The 21,747-nt window shown below is 51.0% G+C and overlaps 12 protein-coding genes across 12 annotated transcripts; 8 read left to right on the forward strand and 4 right to left on the reverse strand.

Annotated features, from left to right (window-relative positions):
- Positions 1 to 500: 500 nt before the first annotated feature.
- rho3 (Rho family GTPase RHO3) lies at positions 501 to 1,540 on the forward strand (the record flags this gene model as incomplete). The annotated part of the gene is made up of 5 exons (XM_056668780.1): positions 501 to 550; positions 608 to 658; positions 970 to 1,102; positions 1,167 to 1,368; positions 1,422 to 1,540. The coding sequence occupies 5 exons, from the start codon at positions 501 to 503 to the stop codon at positions 1,538 to 1,540; spliced, it is 555 nt and encodes a 184-aa protein (XP_056518610.1).
- Positions 1,541 to 2,790: 1,250 nt separating this feature from the next.
- N7515_008037 (lipoyl(octanoyl) transferase LIP2) lies at positions 2,791 to 3,621 on the reverse strand (the record flags this gene model as incomplete). Its single annotated transcript, XM_056668781.1, has 1 exon — positions 2,791 to 3,621. One exon carries the CDS (start codon positions 3,619 to 3,621, stop codon positions 2,791 to 2,793), a length of 831 nt encoding a protein of 276 aa, XP_056518611.1.
- A 419-nt stretch (positions 3,622 to 4,040) lies between these two features.
- On the reverse strand, positions 4,041 to 4,861 carry N7515_008038 (pyridoxamine 5'-phosphate oxidase family protein; the record flags this gene model as incomplete). The annotated part of the gene is made up of 2 exons (XM_056668782.1): positions 4,041 to 4,655; positions 4,745 to 4,861. The coding sequence occupies 2 exons, from the start codon at positions 4,859 to 4,861 to the stop codon at positions 4,041 to 4,043; spliced, it is 732 nt and encodes a 243-aa protein (XP_056518612.1).
- A 1,164-nt stretch (positions 4,862 to 6,025) lies between these two features.
- N7515_008039 (NIPSNAP family protein) lies at positions 6,026 to 7,226 on the forward strand (the record flags this gene model as incomplete). Its single annotated transcript, XM_056668783.1, is given in 3 exon segments — positions 6,026 to 6,113; positions 6,125 to 6,676; positions 6,742 to 7,226. 3 exon segments carry the CDS (start codon positions 6,026 to 6,028, stop codon positions 7,224 to 7,226), a joined length of 1,125 nt encoding a protein of 374 aa, XP_056518613.1.
- A 971-nt stretch (positions 7,227 to 8,197) lies between these two features.
- On the forward strand, positions 8,198 to 9,945 carry N7515_008040 (aminoalcoholphosphotransferase; the record flags this gene model as incomplete). The annotated part of the gene is made up of 7 exons (XM_056668784.1): positions 8,198 to 8,337; positions 8,533 to 8,542; positions 8,617 to 8,774; positions 8,840 to 8,886; positions 8,959 to 9,054; positions 9,108 to 9,775; positions 9,832 to 9,945. 7 exons carry the CDS (start codon positions 8,198 to 8,200, stop codon positions 9,943 to 9,945), a joined length of 1,233 nt encoding a protein of 410 aa, XP_056518614.1.
- Positions 9,946 to 10,529: 584 nt separating this feature from the next.
- N7515_008041 (40S ribosomal protein eS27) lies at positions 10,530 to 11,146 on the forward strand (the record flags this gene model as incomplete). The annotated part of the gene is made up of 3 exons (XM_056668785.1): positions 10,530 to 10,532; positions 10,662 to 10,724; positions 10,964 to 11,146. The coding sequence occupies 3 exons, from the start codon at positions 10,530 to 10,532 to the stop codon at positions 11,144 to 11,146; spliced, it is 249 nt and encodes an 82-aa protein (XP_056518615.1).
- Positions 11,147 to 12,654: 1,508 nt separating this feature from the next.
- On the reverse strand, positions 12,655 to 12,960 carry N7515_008042 (uncharacterized protein; the record flags this gene model as incomplete). Its single annotated transcript, XM_056668786.1, has 1 exon — positions 12,655 to 12,960. The coding sequence occupies one exon, from the start codon at positions 12,958 to 12,960 to the stop codon at positions 12,655 to 12,657; it is 306 nt and encodes a 101-aa protein (XP_056518616.1).
- A 409-nt stretch (positions 12,961 to 13,369) lies between these two features.
- Positions 13,370 to 14,305, forward strand: N7515_008043 (alpha/beta hydrolase; the record flags this gene model as incomplete). The annotated part of the gene is made up of 1 exon (XM_056668787.1): positions 13,370 to 14,305. One exon carries the CDS (start codon positions 13,370 to 13,372, stop codon positions 14,303 to 14,305), a length of 936 nt encoding a protein of 311 aa, XP_056518617.1.
- Positions 14,306 to 14,559: 254 nt separating this feature from the next.
- On the reverse strand, positions 14,560 to 16,253 carry N7515_008044 (proteasome regulatory particle lid subunit RPN5; the record flags this gene model as incomplete). Its single annotated transcript, XM_056668788.1, has 5 exons — positions 14,560 to 15,162; positions 15,214 to 15,702; positions 15,756 to 15,992; positions 16,058 to 16,114; positions 16,170 to 16,253. 5 exons carry the CDS (start codon positions 16,251 to 16,253, stop codon positions 14,560 to 14,562), a joined length of 1,470 nt encoding a protein of 489 aa, XP_056518618.1.
- Positions 16,254 to 17,279: 1,026 nt separating this feature from the next.
- N7515_008045 (putative siroheme synthase) lies at positions 17,280 to 19,014 on the forward strand (the record flags this gene model as incomplete). The annotated part of the gene is made up of 2 exons (XM_056668789.1): positions 17,280 to 17,601; positions 17,654 to 19,014. 2 exons carry the CDS (start codon positions 17,280 to 17,282, stop codon positions 19,012 to 19,014), a joined length of 1,683 nt encoding a protein of 560 aa, XP_056518619.1.
- A 292-nt stretch (positions 19,015 to 19,306) lies between these two features.
- On the forward strand, positions 19,307 to 19,839 carry N7515_008046 (uncharacterized protein; the record flags this gene model as incomplete). The annotated part of the gene is made up of 3 exons (XM_056668790.1): positions 19,307 to 19,362; positions 19,423 to 19,504; positions 19,624 to 19,839. The coding sequence occupies 3 exons, from the start codon at positions 19,307 to 19,309 to the stop codon at positions 19,837 to 19,839; spliced, it is 354 nt and encodes a 117-aa protein (XP_056518620.1).
- A 511-nt stretch (positions 19,840 to 20,350) lies between these two features.
- N7515_008047 (2-deoxyribose-5-phosphate aldolase) lies at positions 20,351 to 21,148 on the forward strand (the record flags this gene model as incomplete). The annotated part of the gene is made up of 1 exon (XM_056668791.1): positions 20,351 to 21,148. The coding sequence occupies one exon, from the start codon at positions 20,351 to 20,353 to the stop codon at positions 21,146 to 21,148; it is 798 nt and encodes a 265-aa protein (XP_056518621.1).
- Positions 21,149 to 21,747: the final 599 nt, after the last annotated feature.

A 21,747-nucleotide genomic window follows, 5' to 3' on the forward strand; every position in this document is an offset into this window, starting at 1 on the left:
CATTAAGAGGCATAGCAAGAAAGATGCAGGGTCAGCCTTAGATTGAAAGTAAATAAATAAGCTGTCGAATATGCGTAGATAGCTTCTTCATTGACGTCAAAGTCAATTGGTAGCCCTGAAGAACAGCGAGTATACTTCCTTTAAGGCACCACCAACATTTAGAAACATGCATCACACCCTGCATCATTCGTATAGTAAGACAGCTCTAAAACTGGACTGAAATTGCCGACCAAGTCATCAAAGAAGGGAACCCAAGTGGAAGAATCCGACCAAAAGGGGGCTTGGTACGCTATTTGCCGATCCCTTTCGCGCGATGTCATCGATTCAGCTGTCCTGGAATCTTCTCCCGACAACAACCTCACTCTTCTACTGTTCCCTAAATACCCTCGATTTCAGTACGATCTGTCGCTCCACGATTTAGCATACAGACCGCCAACACCCCGCCGACCACCCTCCTCCCAACCCTACTCCGAGCCTCCTGAATCGAATCACCTTGCGCAATGCAGCTGTGCGGCCGACAGAACGTAGTCCAGCGCAAGATGGTGCTGCTGTTAGTTTTGATCGGAATTTCACCTGATAATCTGCGATTGGTCTGACACTCCTACAGAGGCGATGGAGCCTGTGGCAAGACATCTGCGCTGAACGTGTTTACTCGTGGGTGCGCACCTCCCCCCCCCCTCGCATTCATCTCCCCTCATCTTCCCCAACCTCCGACAGCATAGCTAACGTTAGGTTCTTCGCGTAGATTTTTCCCGACTGTCTAGTAAGAAATACCATTCCCGCACACTTCCAATTGCAGTGTATTGATTCAGGTAATCGTTTTCTAGCGAACCTACTGTTTTTGGTATGCGCGCATTCCTCGATCTACTCAATGAACACGTTACTGACCTCGGAGGAATATAGAAAACTACGTCCATGGTATTTACCCCGCTTCTCTCCTTTCTCCTTTGAGTGACCATCGAAACTCAGGCGCGCCTTAGATATCTTCGTTGATAACATACATGTGGAGCTTTCGCTATGGGATACGGCCGGTCAAGAAGAGTTCGATCGATTGCGCGCGCTGTCTTATGAGGACACGCATGTCTTAATGCTTTGCTTCAGTGTATGTGGGATATCTCATGTTGCATAGCGCATTGTCACTTGGAACTTACAAATGTTGTGAACAGGTCGACAGCCCGGATTCCTTCGAGAACGTCTCATCAAAATGGATCGCAGAGATCAACGAGAACTGTCCCGGGGTGCGGGTCGTCCTGACAGCACTGAAGTGTGATTTGCGCAAGGATGAGGAAATGAACGATAACCCAAATACCATCAGCTTCGACCAGGGCTTGGCGAAGGCGAAGGAGATTGGCGCGGTGAAATACCTAGGTAAGTGGTTGAACTCCATTTACTAAAGATCGCCAGGCTTACTCTTCCCCCAGAGTGCTCTGCGGTTCAAAACCGCGGCATCAGAGAAAGCTTCTACGAAGCTGCTAAGGTCGCCCTCGATGTGCACCCAGCTGGGCACTCGTCCTCCGGCTCGAAGTGCGTTATCCAGTGAGGTGATAATCCTATAGAGCATGCCTGACCCGCATCACGGCTCCATGTCTCTTCATCTAATGATTCTCACCTGGTTGGATTCATTCCCTCTTTCCTCCCTTCTTCGCCTCTCCAATTTTGCTTTTCCTCACCTCTCTCCCTCTCCCGGTTGAGTCTATTGATTCCCCCCTGCATTTGGTGTTTTGCTTTTACTTCTCTTTCACTGGAGTAGACTTTGGTCTCCTCCTTTCAAACTCAACATCCCGTGACGCGGAAATTGATCTATATTGACTGTATTTTACATTGCTCCGGCTATGTGTCCGAGCATTTCCAGCGAGGTCGGCTTTTTGACGTTGATTATGATACACAAATATAATATTGTTGATTTTGATTATCTTTCATGCGACTTATTGCAATACAAGGCCAAGGCCTATGCTCGCTTCACACCACAAGGCCAGGTTCTTGCCACTGACCTTGTATAGCGAGACTTGGGTTCCTTTGACAATATGCTCCTGTGATCGACGGAGGCGCAGTATCAGCGCGCGATGGGAATTGACAAAGAGCAAACAGATGGCTTCCCGGGGTACGCCTTGAGCTCGAGGCGTCCACTTGCTCAGCCAAACCCGCTGATGCATCAACTACAATCATCGCCGACAAAGCTTACTGTTCCGTACAGAGCCAAGGACAACCGTGCCCTCAAGCCAGGGTCAGCCACCCAGACGCTGTCAGCTCTTTGACATCTTCAGGCTATTCTCACGCGGGACTTGGTGTCAGATCTCCTCTAGGCCTCTAGACACCTCGTGAACTCCGACCAGGCACATGCAAAACACCAAAAATGAGTCAACGATGCCTTAGACTGGTTCCACAACTGCCGATGCCGCCGCTGTGACCTACCTGCCGGCAGTTACTACCTGTGCCTTTCAGCTTACCCACCCCTTCCTGGTGTATGAGTACTCCAAGGTCCTACCACCCATTCCCCTCCACTTTAAACCTGCTTTCAATCACCGACGCAGGCTAATTCGCAACATGACCATCTCATAAAACAAAAACCTCCATGCAGATCCGCATTAGGGGTTATACATACATTGCATCCCATCATGATCCAGGCCACCCACTGAACCCACAATAGGCAATAGCCCTCCACCCTCACGATCAGCCCGGATAAGTACATACACAGGTTCCACAAGCTCCCCAGACTCCAACATTCACATCGCCAACAGAACACCCTAGGAAGAACCCAGCAAATCCTCCTCACCAACCCGATAAACCTCCTCAATCCTCTCCCCCACTGAGCCCTCCCCCACAAGCAAAATTCTTATTAACCCTCTCAACAAACCTCTCCACAAACCCATCCGCAACATCCCCAATCTCCAAACCCCCAACCCCAACCCCTTGCAAACTAGTCGCCTCCTTCCCCTCAAGCCCACAAGCAACAATCTGCTTAAAGAACCACATCGGCTCATCCGTAACATTCAACCCAATCCCAAAACTACTAATATTCCTCCTCAAATGCACCCCAACAGCCGTAATCTTCTTCGCCTGCTCCCTCCCCTGCCCACCAGAAACCCAAACCCCAGGATCCTCAGTCGTGAACCCCTCAACCCCATACCTGCCCAGTAAATCAATCACACTATTCTCCAAAACCCGTATATGACACCGCGGCGTTAGACCCAGTCTCTTCAGATCCAGGATCGTATACGCAACCATCTGCCCTGGTCCATGGTACGTCGTCTGACCCCCGCGGAGCGTCGGGCGGTACTCTGCCTTCGGCGGGTTGGTGCCGTCCGATGTGAGCAGGGAGCGGATGGGTTCCAGGGCTGGGGGGAGGGAGAGGTTTGTGGTTGTTGTTGGTGGGCTTGTGTTTGAGGGTGGTAGGTCGCGGCGCCCGGTTGTGTAGACGGGGTTGGGGGTGAAGGTTATGATTGTTGGGTCCGGGGGTGGAGGTGGTGTGTTGGGTAGTGTGAAATTCGGCTCTTGGGAGGTGAGGGAGTGTGCGGAGGTGAGCTTTTTGTGCGTGAGGAGGCGGGTTGTGAGGGCTTGTTGGATTTGAGAGACGCGGTTGAAGGGCGTGGTGTTTGGGAGGTGGAGGTGGGCGAGTCTCATTCTGGTTTGGTTTGTTGCCGGATACTTCGGGTAGTGGTAGGATATTGGATCTTTGGGTGTACGGAGTAGTTAATGAGGGTTGTGGGAGAGGTTGTGTTGTCCGCGGACGAGGTTGGTTTGCGGAGAAGCTGCTCCGATAAGGGTCGATAAGTGGCAGCGAGATTGGACTTGGGCATTGCCCATTACGAGCTTTTATGTCCAGCCTTTCTGAACTAAATTCAATTCATATTTCTTGCGCTTTCTAGGCTTTTGGATGATGCAGAACAACACTGGCTAGACAATCCTGGATAGACCGACCTATCGAATGAGATGTAGATTCATACATTGGATCGAAAGATATGGGTTGAAGGGCCAAACGGTAATTTTCCACACAGTCTGGAGACATATCATCGCAATAGCGACACAGGCATGAACCCAAACTATGAGGAAGCCACGCCATTGACCAACCCAGCATCCTGCTGCTCAGCAGGAAGCAGAACCCAGTCGCGCACACCACCTTTCCAATCAGCAATGCGACCCTCAGTAACCCTTACAGTAACCACCTGCACATCAGAATCAATCGAGAGACTAGGCCGTCTCCGACTCGGATCCTGCTGCTGCTGCTGCTGACCAAAGAGGGTAATCTCTTCCTCCTCGAAAGTATTGTTCTCCAAATGACGATCCTTGCACCACGCCTCCTCCTCCGAACCAGATTCCAAGAACCGCGCCTCACCTGTAATGGTAGTCGAGATGCTGGACAGAGCGCTGGTGTTCAGATTCAGCAGCAGGCTCGCAAGCGATGAGCGGGTAGCGGCGGGTGGTGGGGAGCCATCGCGGTCACCGTGCGTGGGGGCCCGGGTCGGCGGGCGATGTGACACCCAGTCGTGGACCAGCAGCGAGACTCGCGGGTTAGACAGCAGGTGGTTGGTTTTCCGCGATGCGGGGTTCGTGGTCATGATGATGGTGGGGTGCGGGTCGAACGGCGTCGAGGGGAGGTAGGTGTAGGACATCAGTGAGATATGGGGCGTTTTGTCGTCACATGTTGCCAGGTGCAACTTGATTGAGGCAGGTATGGTCAGTTTTTCGATGGATTGGTTATGGTTATCGGGTTACTGAGCCCCCGGGCTGTGGGGGATGTACTCACGAAGCGGGAGTTCTTGAGGCATGAGATGACCTCAGATGGCAATGAGGTTGCGACATGAGGATGGGTGGTTGTCGCAGATGCCTCGTAGGACAGTGGTGGGTTGAGTGATTCAGTCATTTTTGCAGGATTGGAGAACCAAAAGCAGTAATCATGAAGCTTCGCAGAGGAGGAGGATCGAGAACTGCTGACACGGGCGGTGTCCCATTACTCGGTCTGGCCCACTGTCTGGGCAGGAGTTTATTCGGTCGCGACGTCATTACTATTCTTCCAACCTATTGTCCCTTTGTAGAGGAAATGTGGCTATCATCGACCATCGTTATTACTTTACAGCCTTAGGAATTTGAAATGGCGTGCGGGACTGAAGTACATGCCCATAGGGTTGATAGAGTGATGCAAGAGCGTGGGAATAAGAGGTTTCGTTATGGCAATGTTCACGGGTATGGCATATCTTTTGCATCTATTCTGTATTCTACTACTCGCATGGTTGTTTTGTCTCCTATGATCTTATTGATGACTAGGGTCTCTCCATCAGTATAGAACTACTGCGTAGACCGCCGGCTGACCCTTAACACGAGGGAAAGAAATCTCATTCATGGTTGGATGCTGCCGCTATGTCTTTCTGAGCATAATCGCTACCTGTATTACCTATTAGAAAGTAGTAATTTAAGCCTGCCTTTTGACAGATATCTGTCTAGTACACAGTACAGCAACATTTTATCATGTACGGAGTACGATGTACTCTGTAGGTAGACCGTAGCACTGATGATCCTAAGCCCCACGTACCAAATACCTCCCAGCGATGTCATCATTATCCACATTTTTAGTGTAGATTGGCCCTGATCTGCCCCGAGGCTACCAGCACAGCATGTCGTCAGTACTCAGTACGAGGAACTCGGGGAAGCTATTTCCCCGCACATAAGCTACTCCTGTTCATCTACTCCGTACCAAATCAATTCTCACCGGATTAATTTTATCCTCTTCCCCCCGTCAATTACCCGTTCCGTACTGCCCGTTGTGTTCCAGGTTGCATTCTCATACTCTGCCGCTCAATCGGTGCACACAACCCCGGATCATCGTGTGCCCCCTTCAAAACAGTACCTTCCCCCAATCCCTGCTCTTACCTCTCCACTCTACTCCCCCTCTCTTCCCTTCTCCACACATCTTGTCTCTCCCTCTTCTTTCTCACTCCTTCAAACAACAGCATTCCTTCCTAGCTTATTTTGAACTTCCGAATCCCATCTTTGTGAAGCGCGTTTTTGTTCCTTGATTGTTTTCCACATCATGTTGGGCCCACGCACAGTTCGCACAGTCCGCTCAGCGACCTCGCTGCTGCGACCTTTAGCTCGTCGGCTGTGGCCTACCGAGCTCCGTCCATCCGAGATCTTACACCTGACTCGGCTGAGGAGTTCCTCAGAAGACAGAAAGAGTTCCGCGAGAACCTGGAACAAGCTCGTGTGAGAAGAGAGCAAGAGAGTCAGTCTGTCAATGCTTCTGTTTCTTCATCTACCCCTTCCCGTGAGTACGCTCCCACTGCTCCGCAAGTGAGCAATGCGAGTCAAGATGGTCTTCGCCCTGCTTTTGATGCCGCCGCAGCGCTTGATCACAAGGCACTGGGCTCACTCTCGACGCACCGTTTTCTAGGGAATGAACACAATCAAGAATCCACCACCAAGCGTGGCCCTCTATCCTCACTCATCTACGGCACCAAGGAGGGCCAGCACTTTGACAAGGACATGGAGCGCTCCTTCTCGCAGGTCCTAGCTCGCGGCAAATACGTCCATTCTATCGTCATGCACGACGTGAAACCCGACAAGGTCGATGAATATGTGGACCTGGTTGGCCAGTGGTACCCACGCATGGCCGGGACCGAGGAGAACCGTGTCAACCTCGTAGGCAGCTGGCGGACGCAAGTGGGCGACAACGATACCTTTGGTAAGCGCCGAACTCGCGTAATCTGACATTTGATTGCGGGCTGACCCTTGTTTCTATTTAAACAGTCCACATCTGGGAATACCAACGCTACGAAGGCTACCATGCCTCGCTTCACAACATTTCGGAACACCCAGAGTTCCGTGACTTCGATCGCAAACTCAAGTCCCTAATCAAGAGCAAGAAGACCTCATTGATGCAGGAATTCTCATTCTGGCCAACCACCCCACCTCGCCGTCTCGGTGGTCTGTTTGAGCTTCGGTCGTACACACTGCACCCGGGTAACCTCTTGGAGTGGGAGACACACTGGCGCCGTGGGCTCACAGCTCGCCGCGAGGTGATGGAGGGTGTGGGCGCGTGGTTTGTGCAAATTGGCGAGTTGAATACAGTGCACCACCTGTGGCAGTTTGCAAACCTCGAGGAACGCAAGATCCGCCGCGAACAGTCGTGGGAGGTCGAGGGTTGGGCGGAGACGGTTCACAAGACTGTCCCCCTCATTCAAACCATGCAGAGTCGGATTCTTGTCCCGATGCCCTGGAGCCCTGTCGGCTAAGTTGAGACGCCGGTTAAAGCGTTCTCTTTGAATTCTTGGACTCTTGCTTCCGAGGGATATTCGTTATGCAAGCCAAGATGCAGCAATGCGGGGAGCGGGGATGAGTCTCTCTCTACTGCCGTATTCTTATATTTTCTTTTCCTTCTGGATGTATGAGATGGAGCGTCTCAGACTTCTCGTGCATCCTACTCTGTATTGTGTACCTAGGCATCAAAGCATGTGTTGGATCCAATCAAACATCAAACCTTCATGAAAGAGCTTCAGTTCTCCCATATGTCCGTAGAGTACTGATGACAGCCGACCGATGGCCCTCGGATAACCCCACTCTTTGTCGCGGATGATCTCGAATTCTCGATGATGGGTGACGTACTGACGTTTCATTGGGGGTACGGCGGTACGCTCAGATAGCAAAGGTACGACGCCGTAAATACGATTCGTATCGATCTGCACGTGGACTGCCGAACTTTCAATAAGTATAGGGTAATGAAAGAACATATTTAGAAGACAGTGAAGTTCTCTTCAATGTCCATATAGTTAGAGCCTTAGAGGTAAACATGATATCTCATCTCCACGGCTGATCCAAAACCTCAACACTCCGCCGGCAGAAAAAAAGTTACAAGAAAACAAAAAACATCGGGACCAAGTGGCCTCTCCTGTCTGTCTAATGCCGATCTTTTGAGATCAAGCCCCATAGACCCGCGTGACGGCTATTTGTTTCTAACGAGATCCAATCTCTTTTTTCATACCTTCCTTTGTTTCCCATTTCATTTCCCCGGCGATATCTCCCTCCATCACCATCCTCTCATTACTCGAGCCTGACCACGCGTTTACGTCTCGCGACAGACCAACTGCGCGTATTTGCATGCGAACACCACCGCGGCCATCCCATCGATTATATGCCTTGCGCTCGGAACGATATACCCCAATAATAGACAACCGCGCGTACCCAGACGCGCAAACCAAGCCAGAGAATGGTGTACATCCGACAGCATGAGTTGGCGAATCTCAAGAACTACAAATATGCTGGAGTCGACCATTCGCCCGTCAGTCGGTTTATTCTCAAGCCCTTCTACAACAAATGCGTGATTCGCTGTTTCCCCATGGGGATGGCGTAAGTATACTACTCTCTCTCTCCTGATTTTGTTCCCTGGGCTTCGGTGTGCGTGGAAGTACAATCTCGTTGCGGGCTTTCCCTGCCCGCTTAGAAGCCTTGATCTATTCTCTGGCAATGTTTCCCTTCCATTACGATCGATCTATACGCAGCGCAATGTGACTAACTCTTATTCTCTTATTCGCGTGTCTACAGACCCAATGCCGTAAGTCTTGCCCATGCGACCACTGCTTCAATTGAAGCCACAAGAGCATAATCTAATTCTCGCTCGTTTGGTAGATCACCCTCACCGGTTTCATGTTCGTGGTGATTAATTTCTTCACTGTTATGTGGTATAACCCGAACTTGGATACGGATTGCCCTCCCTGGGTCTATGCCAGTTGCGCCATCGGCTTGTTCCTATACCAGACCTTCGATGCTGTAGATGGCATGCAGGCGTATGTTCATGCTCCTTTTCGGTTGTAAAGTTGAGGGTCACTCTACTGACACTATGGCGCTACAGACGGAGGACGAGACAAAGTGGTCCATTGGGCGAGCTCTTTGATCACAGTGGGTTACCGAAGACAAGACGAAAAGAGGCTGAAATGATGTGCGGCTAACACTTCGCTCCTGCGTTGCTAGGTGTCGATGCATGCAACACCGGTCTCGGTGTCTTGGTTTTCGCGGCCGCAATGAACCTGGGCCAGTCCTGGACGACCTTCCTCGCGCTATTCGGCGGTAAGCCTAGCCCTTCCCGTGCTCAAAGATTGAATCATTTCTGACAGGCGCAGCAACGATGACGTTCTACGTCCAAACATGGGACGAGTACTACACCCAGATCCTCACCCTGGGCGTGATCTCAGGCCCCGTCGAGGGCGTCCTGACACTCTGCGCGGTTTATGGGTTTACCGCCTATGTGGGCGGTGGCAGCTTCTGGCACCAGTCCATGCTGGAGACCTTCGGTGTGTCTAAGCCCAGCTTCCTCTCAAGCCGTGTGTACAACATGCCCTTCACGGAATGGTACCTGGTCTACGGTGGTATTGTGCTCTGCTTCGCCATCACCTCGAGCATCATGCATGTCATGAAGGTGCGTCGCCAGCGAGGCCAGGACCCTATCGCACCGCTGTACGGCCTGCTTCCCTTGGTCGCTATCTGGACTCTTATCCCCGTCTACCTGTATCTGCACCCGGCGATTCTGCACAACTACACCATTCCCTTCGGACTGTTTGTTAGTCTCGTCAATGCCTATTCCGTCGGTCGGATCATCATCGGCCACCTCACTCAGACGAGCTTCCCCTACCAAAACGTCCTGATATACCCCCTCGCTCTGGGTGTGTTGGACAGCGCTGGAGCTGCGGTCGGCTTGTGGTCTGCCCCCGTGCTTGGATATGGTGTTGGGCAGGTGGCATTTGTGTTCGGATGCTTGGGCCTGGCCGTTGGTGTATACGGAAGCTTCGTGGTATGTTTTCGTTCCTGTTTCCTTGCGTGTGACTGCTGATTTTGATTGTCTTCCAGTACGATATTATCACCACGATATGCGATTACATCGATATCTGGTGCCTCACGATCAAGTACCCATTTGTCGAAGAGACCGAGCGCAAGAACGGCATGTCGAAGAAGACCAAATAGCGTTATTATAGGTCAGCTCCGAAGTAGTTGGCGGGCGTGTGAGTGAGAAGCAGTTCAACCTCCAATCACCACAGGCCAGGACAGCTCCATGGGAGCTAAGTGGAAGAATCGAGTATCAGTCGATACTTGAGAACGAGCGTTGGACAGAGTAATGCCTGATGACGTTTTCAGTAAATAGGTCTTGTTTTCCTTCCACCTGAGCAGGTAGTTTCAGGTGGCAAATTTAGCGATAGAATACGCAACGTTGTAATATTGTTTCAATTCGTTTCTTGAATGTTGTAGAAAAATCACGAAGCACCTGACTGCCTGCCCGCAGCGGAATTGATGTCTCCACCCGGATCCCGCGATTGAAGTTGTGCTTACATCAGTGACTTATCTAAGCAGATTTTGATTGGTGGAAAGTCCGCCACCTTCCCCAATCAGGACAAGCGAGGGCACAAACTGGCACAAAGCCCTACCTCCACCCAAAGTGGTCCAAATCCCTTCAGAGTTCTCTTGGAAGACCACCTCATCCGCATCACACAAGGCCATCGCCATCAGCGCCATTAATCAACTATCTCGCTGATCGACTTTCACTCGTCAAGATGGTGAGCTCCCATTTTCGCCCTGATTTTCCGGTCCTTGCTCGAAGCGATACCCTTGGAGGGGAGACGACTGAAACAACCCGGATTATCGCAAATTTTAACGTCTCAATGCTAACATGCTGTCGTCGTTAGGTTCTCGCGGTCGATCTCCTCAACCCCACCCCTCAGGCCGAGGCTCGCAAGCACAAGCTTAAGGTATGCAAAACCACCCGAACTCCGAAATACAACACGAAAGATGTCGAGACATCCGGATCCCAGGGGACGACCGAAAAATGAAAACTCTGCACGACTCGACCCGGACCCGAATCTCCGATTATTCAACATGGAGCAAACGGGGAAGAAGGGGAATTCGACGTCAGGATGAAAGATGGAACATCGGAGACAACTTGAATATATGGACAATGATGGCTGATTTTCGATTTTCTCGCCTACAGACCCTCGTGCCCCAGCCCCGCTCCTTCTTCATGGATGTGAAGTGCCCCGGCTGCTTCACCATCACCACCGTCTTCTCGCACGCCCAGACTGTCGTCATCTGCGCCGGTTGCTCGACCGTCCTCTGCCAGCCCACCGGTGGCAAGGCCCGTCTCACTGAGGGCTGCTCTTTCCGCCGCAAGTAAACGAGAAACGAAATGAAAAACTTTTTTTTCTTGTTATGTTCCGGTTGAAACGTCAAAGAGAGATTTAGCATGGAGAAATTAGGATGACAATACCAAAACCCGGGGTTGACCTCTTCTTACCTTTTTTTGATCGTCTCGGCTTCGGTTTTCGGTGGGAAAGAGAGTTGCTATTCTGGCCCAGTTCCATATACTGGGTCTCTCTCTCTTTCTATCTTCCTACGGGGCTTCAAAATGTCACATACCAAACAACCCTTTTTTATCAATACCACCCTTCCCTGCCGATCTACATGAACGGACAACTTTGCTTAATGTTTTCTTTCCTGGTGTTGGGTTTGGAGGGGGTGCTATTTGCAGATGATGTGATATGGTTCTGTTCCATACCATGTCAGTCTGCATATCCCCTCTGGTGGAAAAGGACAAATTTGAATGTGGCCTTTTGGGATCCTCTCCCATTCCAATTTCCTCCATCGTCTATTCTTTCTTTGCATTTCACGGTGATGATTAATATTCTCAGCGTTGAATTCTTGTTTTTGCATGTTACGACAGATAGAAGATGGAATGCCCCGACCCTGTCAACGACCCCCAAAAAGCATTTGAAAAAAAAGCAACCAGCATTCTGCTAGGGAGTTCCGGATATCTGGCACAAAAAATGGCACCTTGCTTGACTTTGTGCTTTGCTTTCTGTTATTCAGTTTCTGGCTTCTTGTGTTTAATGTGAAAATGTATCTGCGACTGTATATTGGGTTCTACGCTCAATCTTATGAGTTGTGCCTTGTGCAACGGTCAGTTGTAGATTTGTATGCTGTAAACTGTCACCATTCACTTATTCCGTACATATCAGCAGTAACATGGCGAATAGTCACCAGTCGGGCACTCAACACTGGAGGCTTTGTGGTTCTGCACGTGCTCGGTGGTACCCTACAGGCTACACCCAGTCTATTGACACCAGCGCCCAACTCTAATGCAAATACCTATACACATATACACATAATGTCATGTCAGGGTTATGGACAGACAACTTGCAATTATTCCCCCCATACTTTCAGACATTGGCCCCATTCCCAAGACTGCGGGGGCCCCGTTCCCCCACCTTGCGCACCACATTTCATTGTTGATGTTGCAGAGCCCAAACAGTTCAGCAATAGTCCATATAAAAGTATGAGTACTATTTGTATCTCGCTGCTGATAATCTACATGCAGGTATTGGCTATGGCCTACCAGAATATGTGTACTGTGACATAACCTGGGATAGTCAATAGTGTAGACACTCGGTCTTGTCCAGATTCCACATATCAAAAGAAACTAGACGTAAACTAGACCCCAGAGTCCATCCATGCCCACGTAGATATGGGTATTGCTATCTTATGCATCATAACTTATGCTCCATAGAAATAAAGGTCCAGTCGCCGGATAAAACCAGTCACCCATGTAGAAAAACAAGAGCAACTCAAGTCCCATAAAGCTGATCCCATCCCCCTCGTCCCCCGAAATCAACCCCAAGAAGACTCTTACTGAGCCAAAGCCGAAACCTTAGTCTTGATCTCCGGTCCAAAATCAGGCCGGTCCGACGGGTCGGCACCAGTCATCGCCGCCAACTTCCCCGATCCATCATGGATAAGCAGAGTGGCAAAGGTATTGCGGCCATCCGCCTCGGCAACGGCACTCTTAATAGCCGGGTCACCGGCAGCGAACTTGTCTGCGTCGAGGTCCTTGATCTGGTTGTACGTATTCTTAATGAAGTCGTACGTGAAGAAGATCGTGGGGTTCCTGTTGGGAGGCTGGCACTGCGGGTGCGCCTCGAATGCGCTGTTCATTTTTGTCTTCTTGTTAGCTATATGTAGTATTGATTTGAGTGTTTGGAGTGTTGGGGTATGAGCTTAGGGCTTAAAGATAGAACTGCGTGAGAAAGTTGGCTGGTGGGGTGTCGAGTGTGTGTAGTACTAGTGGGGGAGATGTACGCGATGAGGGCCTGCATGTTGACCTTGAGGTCTCGGAGGTTCGATGTAGGCATTCTGATGAGGGGTTTTTTTTTTTCTCGGCAAAGTCTCGACAGAAGCGTTGAATATTGAGAGGTGTCGTTGGATGGATGTTTGTTGATGTGATGGACGTGGGAACGGAACTTCCCAGGTACAAGTACTACGCGATAAGGGCTTATCGAATCTCCATCGTGACCGACCCGAGTTGGAGAGATCCCCTTTTCCCTCGAATGTGACTCCCCTCCCAATGTACAAGACAGTCCTCACCTCCAATCCATTGAAATCCCTCCTCTACAAGCCTACGACCATTACCACTCGCCACTTAAGCACAATGGGTTCCAACGGCACATCCACGCGGCAACCGCTCAAACTCCTCATGCTTCATGGCTACACCCAGTCCGGCAGTCTCTTCCACGCCAAAAGCCGCGCCCTAACAAAACACATCCAAAAAGCTTTCCCCCTCCACGAAGTCACCCCAATCTACCCAACCGGACCCCTCCGTCTCCGCCCCGCCGACATCCCAGGCTACGAGCCCTCCACCACCGGCACCGCAGACGAAGAAATCGAGTCCTACGCCTGGTGGCGCCGCTCCAACACCGCAAAGCCACCATTATACATCGACCTGGAAGAAGGCCTGGCATCCGTCGCACGCACACTGCAAGAAGAAGGCCCCTTCGACGGCGTAATCGGGTTCTCGCAGGGCGCGGCGCTGGCAGCCATGGTAGCTTCGCTGCTGGAGCCTGGACGGAAAGAGTCGTTCGAGCATTTTTCTAAGATTGCCGTCGATGGCGCGGCGGGGATGGAGATGCCGGCGCCGTTTGGGGCGGAAGGGTTCAAGCATCCGCAGCTTAAGTTTGCGGTTTGTTATTCGGGGTTCAGGGCGCCGGGGCCGAGGTATAGGGCTTTTTATGAGGAGCCGGCTATTCAGACGCCTGTTTTGCATGTGCTTGGGTCTTTGGATGCTGTTGTGGAGGAGGCGAGGAGTCGCGCTTTGGTTGAGGCTTGTGCCGGGGAGCCGGAGAAGGATGGGTCTGTTGTTTGGCATCCTGGTGGTCACTTTTTGCCGAGTCAGAGGCCTTATCTTGATGCTGTTGTGCGGTTCATTCGGGAGAAGATGGAAGGGTCGGATGGGAAAGGGAAGGAGGTGGAGGAGGATGTGAATGATATGGATATGCCGTTTTAGATGAGGACTTTGTATAGACAGAGCAGGATCTTTATACCCTAGATTCTTTTGGACATTAGATTATGACTATTTAGCACATATACGCCTTTCATATGGTTATGAGGACTTGTCCTGGTAACTGTACGAAGTAGAAGACTTGTATATGTGATAGATCATTGCTCTGATTCACTATTCCTGAGTCTAGGGACGAATTATTTTACACGCGGTGGCAGTCATCCCCGCGTCCAAGTCTCATCCACGCTTCTCAAATCAACTCAATGCGCCTTGCCCATGTCACTGCGTGTGGGCTGGATGCGGGCCATCATCTCCTCCTTGGTGATCAAATGATCGATTCGCTCGAGCAGACCCAGCAAGCTCTTCATGTCACTGCTCCACTCGTTCAGGACATCATCGGCATCCCGGGGTTTGGCAAAGTTGACCATGCGCGCGGGTCGGTCGATTTTAGCATAGATGGTCTTCGACGTGACTAGGTCGCTGATGTACTTCTCCGTCTCTTCCTCGGTTAAATCCAAAAGTTGGGTCAAACGCCCCATCTGGATGCGAGTGTAGTACTTGGCTACTACACGGACATTGTGCTCAATGACCCGCTTCCGCAGATCCTTCCACCTCTGGTTTGCTTGATTGTCGGTAGACTGCTTCGCCTCGGCATCGAACACGTCTGTGCTGCACAGGTGAGGGCCAAACTGCTCGGCGACCATAGGCCAGCGCATCAGCTCGGGGATAGTAAAGAGCTTCAGCAAACGTGATTCCTGGGGGACTTGAGACAATCGCGAGTCTTGCTTGATGCGGTGCAAGAGGTCGGATTGTTCATTATCGTAGGGAGACAGTACAACGTAGTATACAACGCGGGCAAGTGACTAGACCTGAGTTAGTGATGGCCCAAGCTACTGCGGGAAGGGGATACATACAGCACGCAGATGCTCTGGGTTGTTCTCGACTGCTTCTGTGTCCAGGACTTCTCGGTAGTTCTTGCAAACTTCGAGGTATTTGTTTTCGTGGTTGGCCAAGATGATCTGCTGCTCGTAATAACGGAGCTTAAGATCCGTGACATCGTCGTCCACCTCCATGGGTGCCTCATCCGGCGCACGGGTCTTCTCCCGCTCATCTGCCTCCTTCTTGAGCTTCTCGATCTCCTCGGCGGACTTCTTCGGCTTCCGGCTGAAGTATCGCTTGTTGATCTTTCGGCTGAGAACTTGAGCTTGGGTCCAGTCTTCACGATCAATGCACAAAGACACCTGCTCCAGGATAAACTCTGTCTTTTCCCGTCTCGTCATTGACCCGAAGGTCTCCACCTGCAGCTCACACAGGATGTCGGCCGCGGAAGTGAGATCGCCCTGGCTCTTCTTGATATCTGAGAGTATGCGGGTGACGCGGGCCCGCTCTACTTCAACAAAGATCTTCACTAATTGTTAACGTCGCTCCGGTCAATATGTAACGGGTCTCGGCATACCTTTCCTTCGGTCACTGTGCGCAGAGTCTCGATCACGGACATCTTGACCTCCACACTGGGTGTCTCATCCAGGAACTTCATCACCGTCTGGACCATCTTCGTCGTGGCCTGCTTGAGTTGGGCATGTTTCTTGGAGAGGAGTAGCACTTGATCATTGAGAAGGTTCCAGTCGCCTGTATTCTTGCTGATGGTGACAATGGCAATCAAGAGTCGCGAGGTAGTGGCAAGGTCAGATGCCTGAATAGAACATTCCGTATTAGGTCTTGGTGTATTGGTTATGGGGATGGCACTCAGCGTCATACCTGTCTCGATTGCTTCTCCAAACCCAACAGCTTATCGATCGCTCCCTGGACATCGGTCTAGAATCCCTTGCGTTAGTATCAGTGCTGGATGAATATCCATGTCTGGGTGTACCTTTGCGAGATCTTCTGCCTCTGGGATGAGCTTGTCGGCATCCTTGGTGAAGTCCTTCTCGGGCTTCAACAGGCCGCCGGACATGATGACGAATGAGGTTGGGGGAGCCGGCGAGTTGGTTTAGGAAGAATGGGAGCGTATATTATAGTAGATTTCTTGGGACACGTTTGTTGCGCTTCTCAACGTGAGACTCGTGAAATGATAGAGGATGGGATGGAGATGATGCTAAAGCTCCAGTGTTGCGCCCTTAGCAGCTGGAAGCTCTGACTCACGTGACCGAAACATCACTCTGTCTTTCTGAAGTTGAACTTCCATTCCAAGTCATCTTTCTCTACGCCTTTCTCTTCATATACATTTGAATGTAAACATGAATTGTTCTATTTGACCAGTTATTCGTTTTCCTGATTCAATCGAAGGTTGACATAAAGTATACACTGTCCATATCTCTCGATAGTCCAACGATACCTGTCATATAGATCAATATATGAGCTTCAAAGGTACAAGTGCAAAACATCCATGTATTTCCATTCGACCAGCAGCCAAATACCAATCTATGCATGTGTTGACTACGGAGTAGTATACAGCGTAAGCAACCTTTAACAACCTCCCGAGTCCCGACATCGCATGATCATGTGACCATTAGCCACATGCAATCACGCAATCTGCCCAAATAGGCTAAAGGCGATGGTACAATCTACAATTTTTTTGCAGCAGAAAGATATCGATGTCTGTTATATGTGCTATGGATGGATGTATGAGTCAATGCGATAACCCTGCCTCCGTACAACTTCATCCAACTCTCCTCGTTCACTTTAATCGAATTTTATACGTCCTGTTGAGCTAGGATCGTCACCCGCTTCGATAGCCTTATCGCTCGTTATCACCAATCGTGACTGGCCGTTTACTCATTGAATATTCGCCGCTTTCTCCGCGGAAATCTCGAAAGTCAGACAATTGGGTACTCGCATTTGTTAATATAGACCTGCAGCTCCCTTGAAGTATTGGTGCTCAGGAGCCTTCTGCGTTCTGGTCTCCTCTGTGTCCAAAAGCTTCCTATCTCATACTTCGAAATTATTAGCGGGGCTTGACTTCATCCCACCATACTTCGCCATGAAGGACGCTTCATGCCCCAGCTCTCCAGCGCCCTTGATGGCTGCGTGGAATACCAAATCACAGGTTCACTTGATCGTGGGTTCGAACCCAATCGCCGCCGCTCGTTGCGCAAAGAGTATAGAAGTCGGCGCAAAGCCGATCATCATTGCGCCGGAAACAGATGACATGCATTTCACGCTTTCTGAACATATTTCAAATGGCTCTGCTCAATGGATTCGTCATGAGTTCCAGGATAAGGACTTAACAACCCTGGGCAGGGAAGAAGTTGATCACGTTGTGGACTTGGTCTTCGTGACCTTGGGTAGCAACAACTCTTTGAGTATGTCCGGGTTGTCTCATGCCCTAGAACACCTTTGACTGACTTTCACCAGGCTCACACATCTCAAAGCTCTGCCGACGCCTCAGGATCCCCGTAAATGTATCAGATGCACCGCAGCTTTGTTCCTTCACGCTACTGTCCACATACTCAGACGGCCCTCTGCACATTGGAATCACGACATCAGGTCGGGGGTGTAAGCTTGCTTCTCGGCTCCGGAGGGAGATTGCCGCCTTCTTGCCTCAAAACCTTGGCACGGCCATCGACAGACTTGGTGCCGTACGGCGACGATTGTGGGAGGAGGACAATGCCGCTGGATTAGGAGACACATACGATGGGGAGGATGATGATACCACAGCACAAAAACACACATTCAACAACTTGGTCACAGAAGGCGATGTTGTCGCCGCAAAGACGAGAAGAGTACGTTGGCTCTCTCAGATCTGCGAATACTGGCCTCTCCGAAAGCTCGTGTCCCTCACCGATGCGGATATGGATACAATCCTGGAAGCCTATTCATCTGGGAATGGCACTGCGAATGGCACAGACGGTCTCAACACACCATCTAGGAAGGGGAAGATCGTCCTCGCCGGCTCTGGCCCTGGTCATCCAGATCTACTCACTCGCGCTACTTACAACGCAATTCACAATGCCGACCTTATTCTCGCGGATAAACTCGTCCCTGCCCCAGTTCTGGACCTGATCCCTCGCCGAACCGAAGTCCACATCGCGCGAAAGTTCCCCGGCAATGCAGACCAAGCGCAGGAAGAATTCCTGCAGATGGGCCTGGCCGCTCTGAATCAGGGACGGCAAGTCCTCCGCTTGAAGCAGGGAGACCCATATCTCTATGGACGTGGCGCAGAAGAGTTTGAGTTCTTCAGAGCGGAAGGCTACTCCCCAGTCGTCTTGCCAGGTATCACCAGCGCCATGAGCGCATCCTTATTCGCCGATATTCCGGCAACCCACCGCGGCGTCTCCGACCAGGTCCTCGTGTGCACTGGAACCGGCCGAAAAGGGGCTGCTCCGAACCCTCCCACCTACGTACCCACTCAAACTGTCGTCTTCCTCATGGCTCTCCACCGGATTTCTGCTCTCGTGGAGTCTCTCACTTCCTTCCCCGCCGAAGAAGCTGGTTCGCAGTCGCGCATACTCTGGCCTAAGGAGACACCCTGTGCAATTGTTGAGCGGGCTTCATGCCCAGATCAGCGTGTCATTCGCTCGACCCTCGAGCACGTCTGCTTGGCCTTTGAGGAGGCAGGGTCGCGGCCACCAGGGTTGCTGGTCGTTGGTGCCAGCTGCCACGTGCTGCACAACCCTCATGGTCAACGATGGGTGGTCGAAGAGGGATTCCATGGACTGGACGAGCTTCGCAGTGAGGTGGATGCGATCGGTGTTTCATTGGACGAGAAGAACTGATTCTTGTTGTTATATATTACGGGCAATAGTTGCCGATTTTGGTGCATTTTACATAGACAGCATTCAGATACCCATAGAAATGAGACTTGCATAACCATTGAACTAATAAAATTCATGACTGAGGGAGGAGAAAGCTCTATAGTAAATATGTAGAGCAACCTAAAGGTCAGTCCCTAGGTACACAGTGAAGTGTCTTGAAGATGCGGCTGTTAGTGGACCCGGGCTCGGCCGTTGATCACTCCACCTCATCCACACCTATCTTCAATTCTGACAACCACCTACGCCCGCAACAATGTCTACCAGACCACAGAAGCCAGTCTATTTCTCCAACGGGGTGGCTCTTGAGACGTGAGATCTCCACTTTGTCAACAACAATAAACCAAAATCACTGACCAGCGCATTCCACAGCCCCCCGATCAGCGTGCGGCTCACCCGCTTCATCGAGAGCATCTACTACTTCTTTGGCCTCTACTTCACTACCCTCCTATCGGTACGTATCTCTCTCACTACACTCTGGACCGTGGCACCTTCTTTTATTTCCTCTATCTTCACCCACCTTACGCTGTTCCATTTACCTGCGCAATCGGATCGAAATCTGACTTGTCACAGCTCGACGCGTACGCCGCTGCCGAAAACTCGTCTTTCAATATCAACAACCCGAGCAACAGACATAATACTCGCTCTCGCTGGGGAGGTAGCACGAGTCCATACGGTGGTGGTGGTGGAGGTGGAGGTGGAGGAGGCGGCGGAGGTCCTGGATCTGGCCCGCGGCGCTTGGGCCGTGTGGACGATGTGCGCGGGCCGGAGTGCGGAAGTTGTAAATAGACGAATGGGCTACATTGCCAGGGAATTGTCACTCAAATGTCGCGTTAGGGGGATATAGCGAGGATGGGATATGGACCAAGGGCGACACCTTCTACGATCCTCCACTTAAGTGGACTTTTTGGACGGGGACCCTCGTCGCATACAATGCACCCCGCCATGCATTTCTGATATCTCAAATGAAGCTTATAGTTACCTTCCAGGGTTCTTCTTACAACGTCCTAAACAGACACATGTTGAGCAAGGTTCACTAGACTCAACATTTCGCCAATAATCACCCAACTTTCCACCTTAGGGATATACGAGACTAGCCTCTAGCGCCGCAGGCTGAGACAGCATCTCTCCCCCAAGGTAACATCGTGCGTGGGTCGTCATGATGATACTACCTCCACGTGACGACCCCTCTTCCCCTTGGTACTCGGAGAGTTAAACACATATCAAGTAGGAATACTCAGAAACTACTCCGACAGCGTTCTCCCAAACCCAAGACAAACACACCACCAACCCGCCCAGCATGAGCATCATCCCAGAAACCGACGCCGAATGGGCAGAGAAGCTATCAAAAATGAAAAAGACCTTACCAAGCACGCTCTCCGCAACTCCAATCCCAACAAGCATCCACCACACAATAGACCACACCCTCCTCTCAACCCCAATCGAACCCAGTCAAATCGACACCCTCTGCCAAGAAGCTCTGGACTCCAACTTCGCAACCGTCTGCGTGCGCCTCGAGCACGTCGCCCGTGCCGTCTCCCACGTCAAAAACTCCACAACCGGCGTCGCCTGCGTCGTAGGCTTCCCCGAGGGCACACACCCGACAGCCGACAAAGTGCGCGAAGCGCAAGAGGCTGTTGCGCAGGGCGCCGCGGAGCTCGACATGGTCATTCGATACTCGCTGTTGAAGGAGGGCCGGTACAAGGAGGTGTATGAAGATGTGCATGCGGTGCGGAAGGCGGCGCCGGCGCCGACTATCCTGAAGACGATTTTGGAGGCCTCGTTGCTTAGCGAGGATGAGTTGCTTGATGCGACGATTGTGTGTTGTTTGGCGGGCGCGGATTTCGTTAAGACTAGTACTGGGTGGCATGGCGGTGCTAGTGTTGAGCAGGTGAGGTTGATGCGGGCTGCGGTGGATGTTTGTGGGGTTGCGTGTAGAATTAAGGCTAGTGGTGGGATACGGAGTGCGCGGGATGCGGTTAAGATGCTTAAGGCTGGGGCGCACAGGATTGGGACCAGTTCTGGGATGAAGATTATGCGCGAGGTGAATGATGAGGAGGAGGTTTTGGAGCAGGGGTGTAGTCATGATGCGTATTGATGGAGATTACAGTAGGATAACCATGGGTATTCCTGAATACCTTCATATCTCATTCTTTGTCGTGCACTAAATGATCTGAATGGTAGTGGAATCCAGATGAAACCCCTGTGTATAGGCCTAACGGCGAAGGGGACAGGATGAGTTACCTGGATAATGTATTCCAAGGAGTGTGACCTTGTTCGATATCATCATCTGGGATATTTCCTCAGCAACGGTGGAAACAATAAACGCAGTGCTTAAGTGAAACAATTGTACATGTCCTTGCGCATGAGGACCCTGCATTGCCCCTTAGGGGTTGCCTCGTGAACACCCTGACCCCATTCAAAAACAAGATCCTCATCCCTCGTGTATTTCAATCTATAGATACAGTGCCCCTGCTTCCAGGAACCAGATGACCTTTGAAACAGAAATGGAAGTATGATCACTGTCAAGGCTGATCTTCACCCAAGCGGTATGCCAATTGAAGGTCGATATCTAGTCGATTGTAAAGTTTAGGTATATGAGACTGTTTCAAAGATGCGAGGAAAAGTGATAAACCATATTCATAGTATGATAGTCATGAACGTGGTGGTCATCTTTATTATTTCGCCGAGAAGTGC

Source organism: Penicillium bovifimosum, assembly GCF_028826915.1.
Source record: "Penicillium bovifimosum strain IBT 22155 chromosome Unknown utg000006l_segment0_segment0, whole genome shotgun sequence".
Classification (NCBI taxonomy): domain Eukaryota; kingdom Fungi; phylum Ascomycota; class Eurotiomycetes; order Eurotiales; family Aspergillaceae; genus Penicillium; species Penicillium bovifimosum.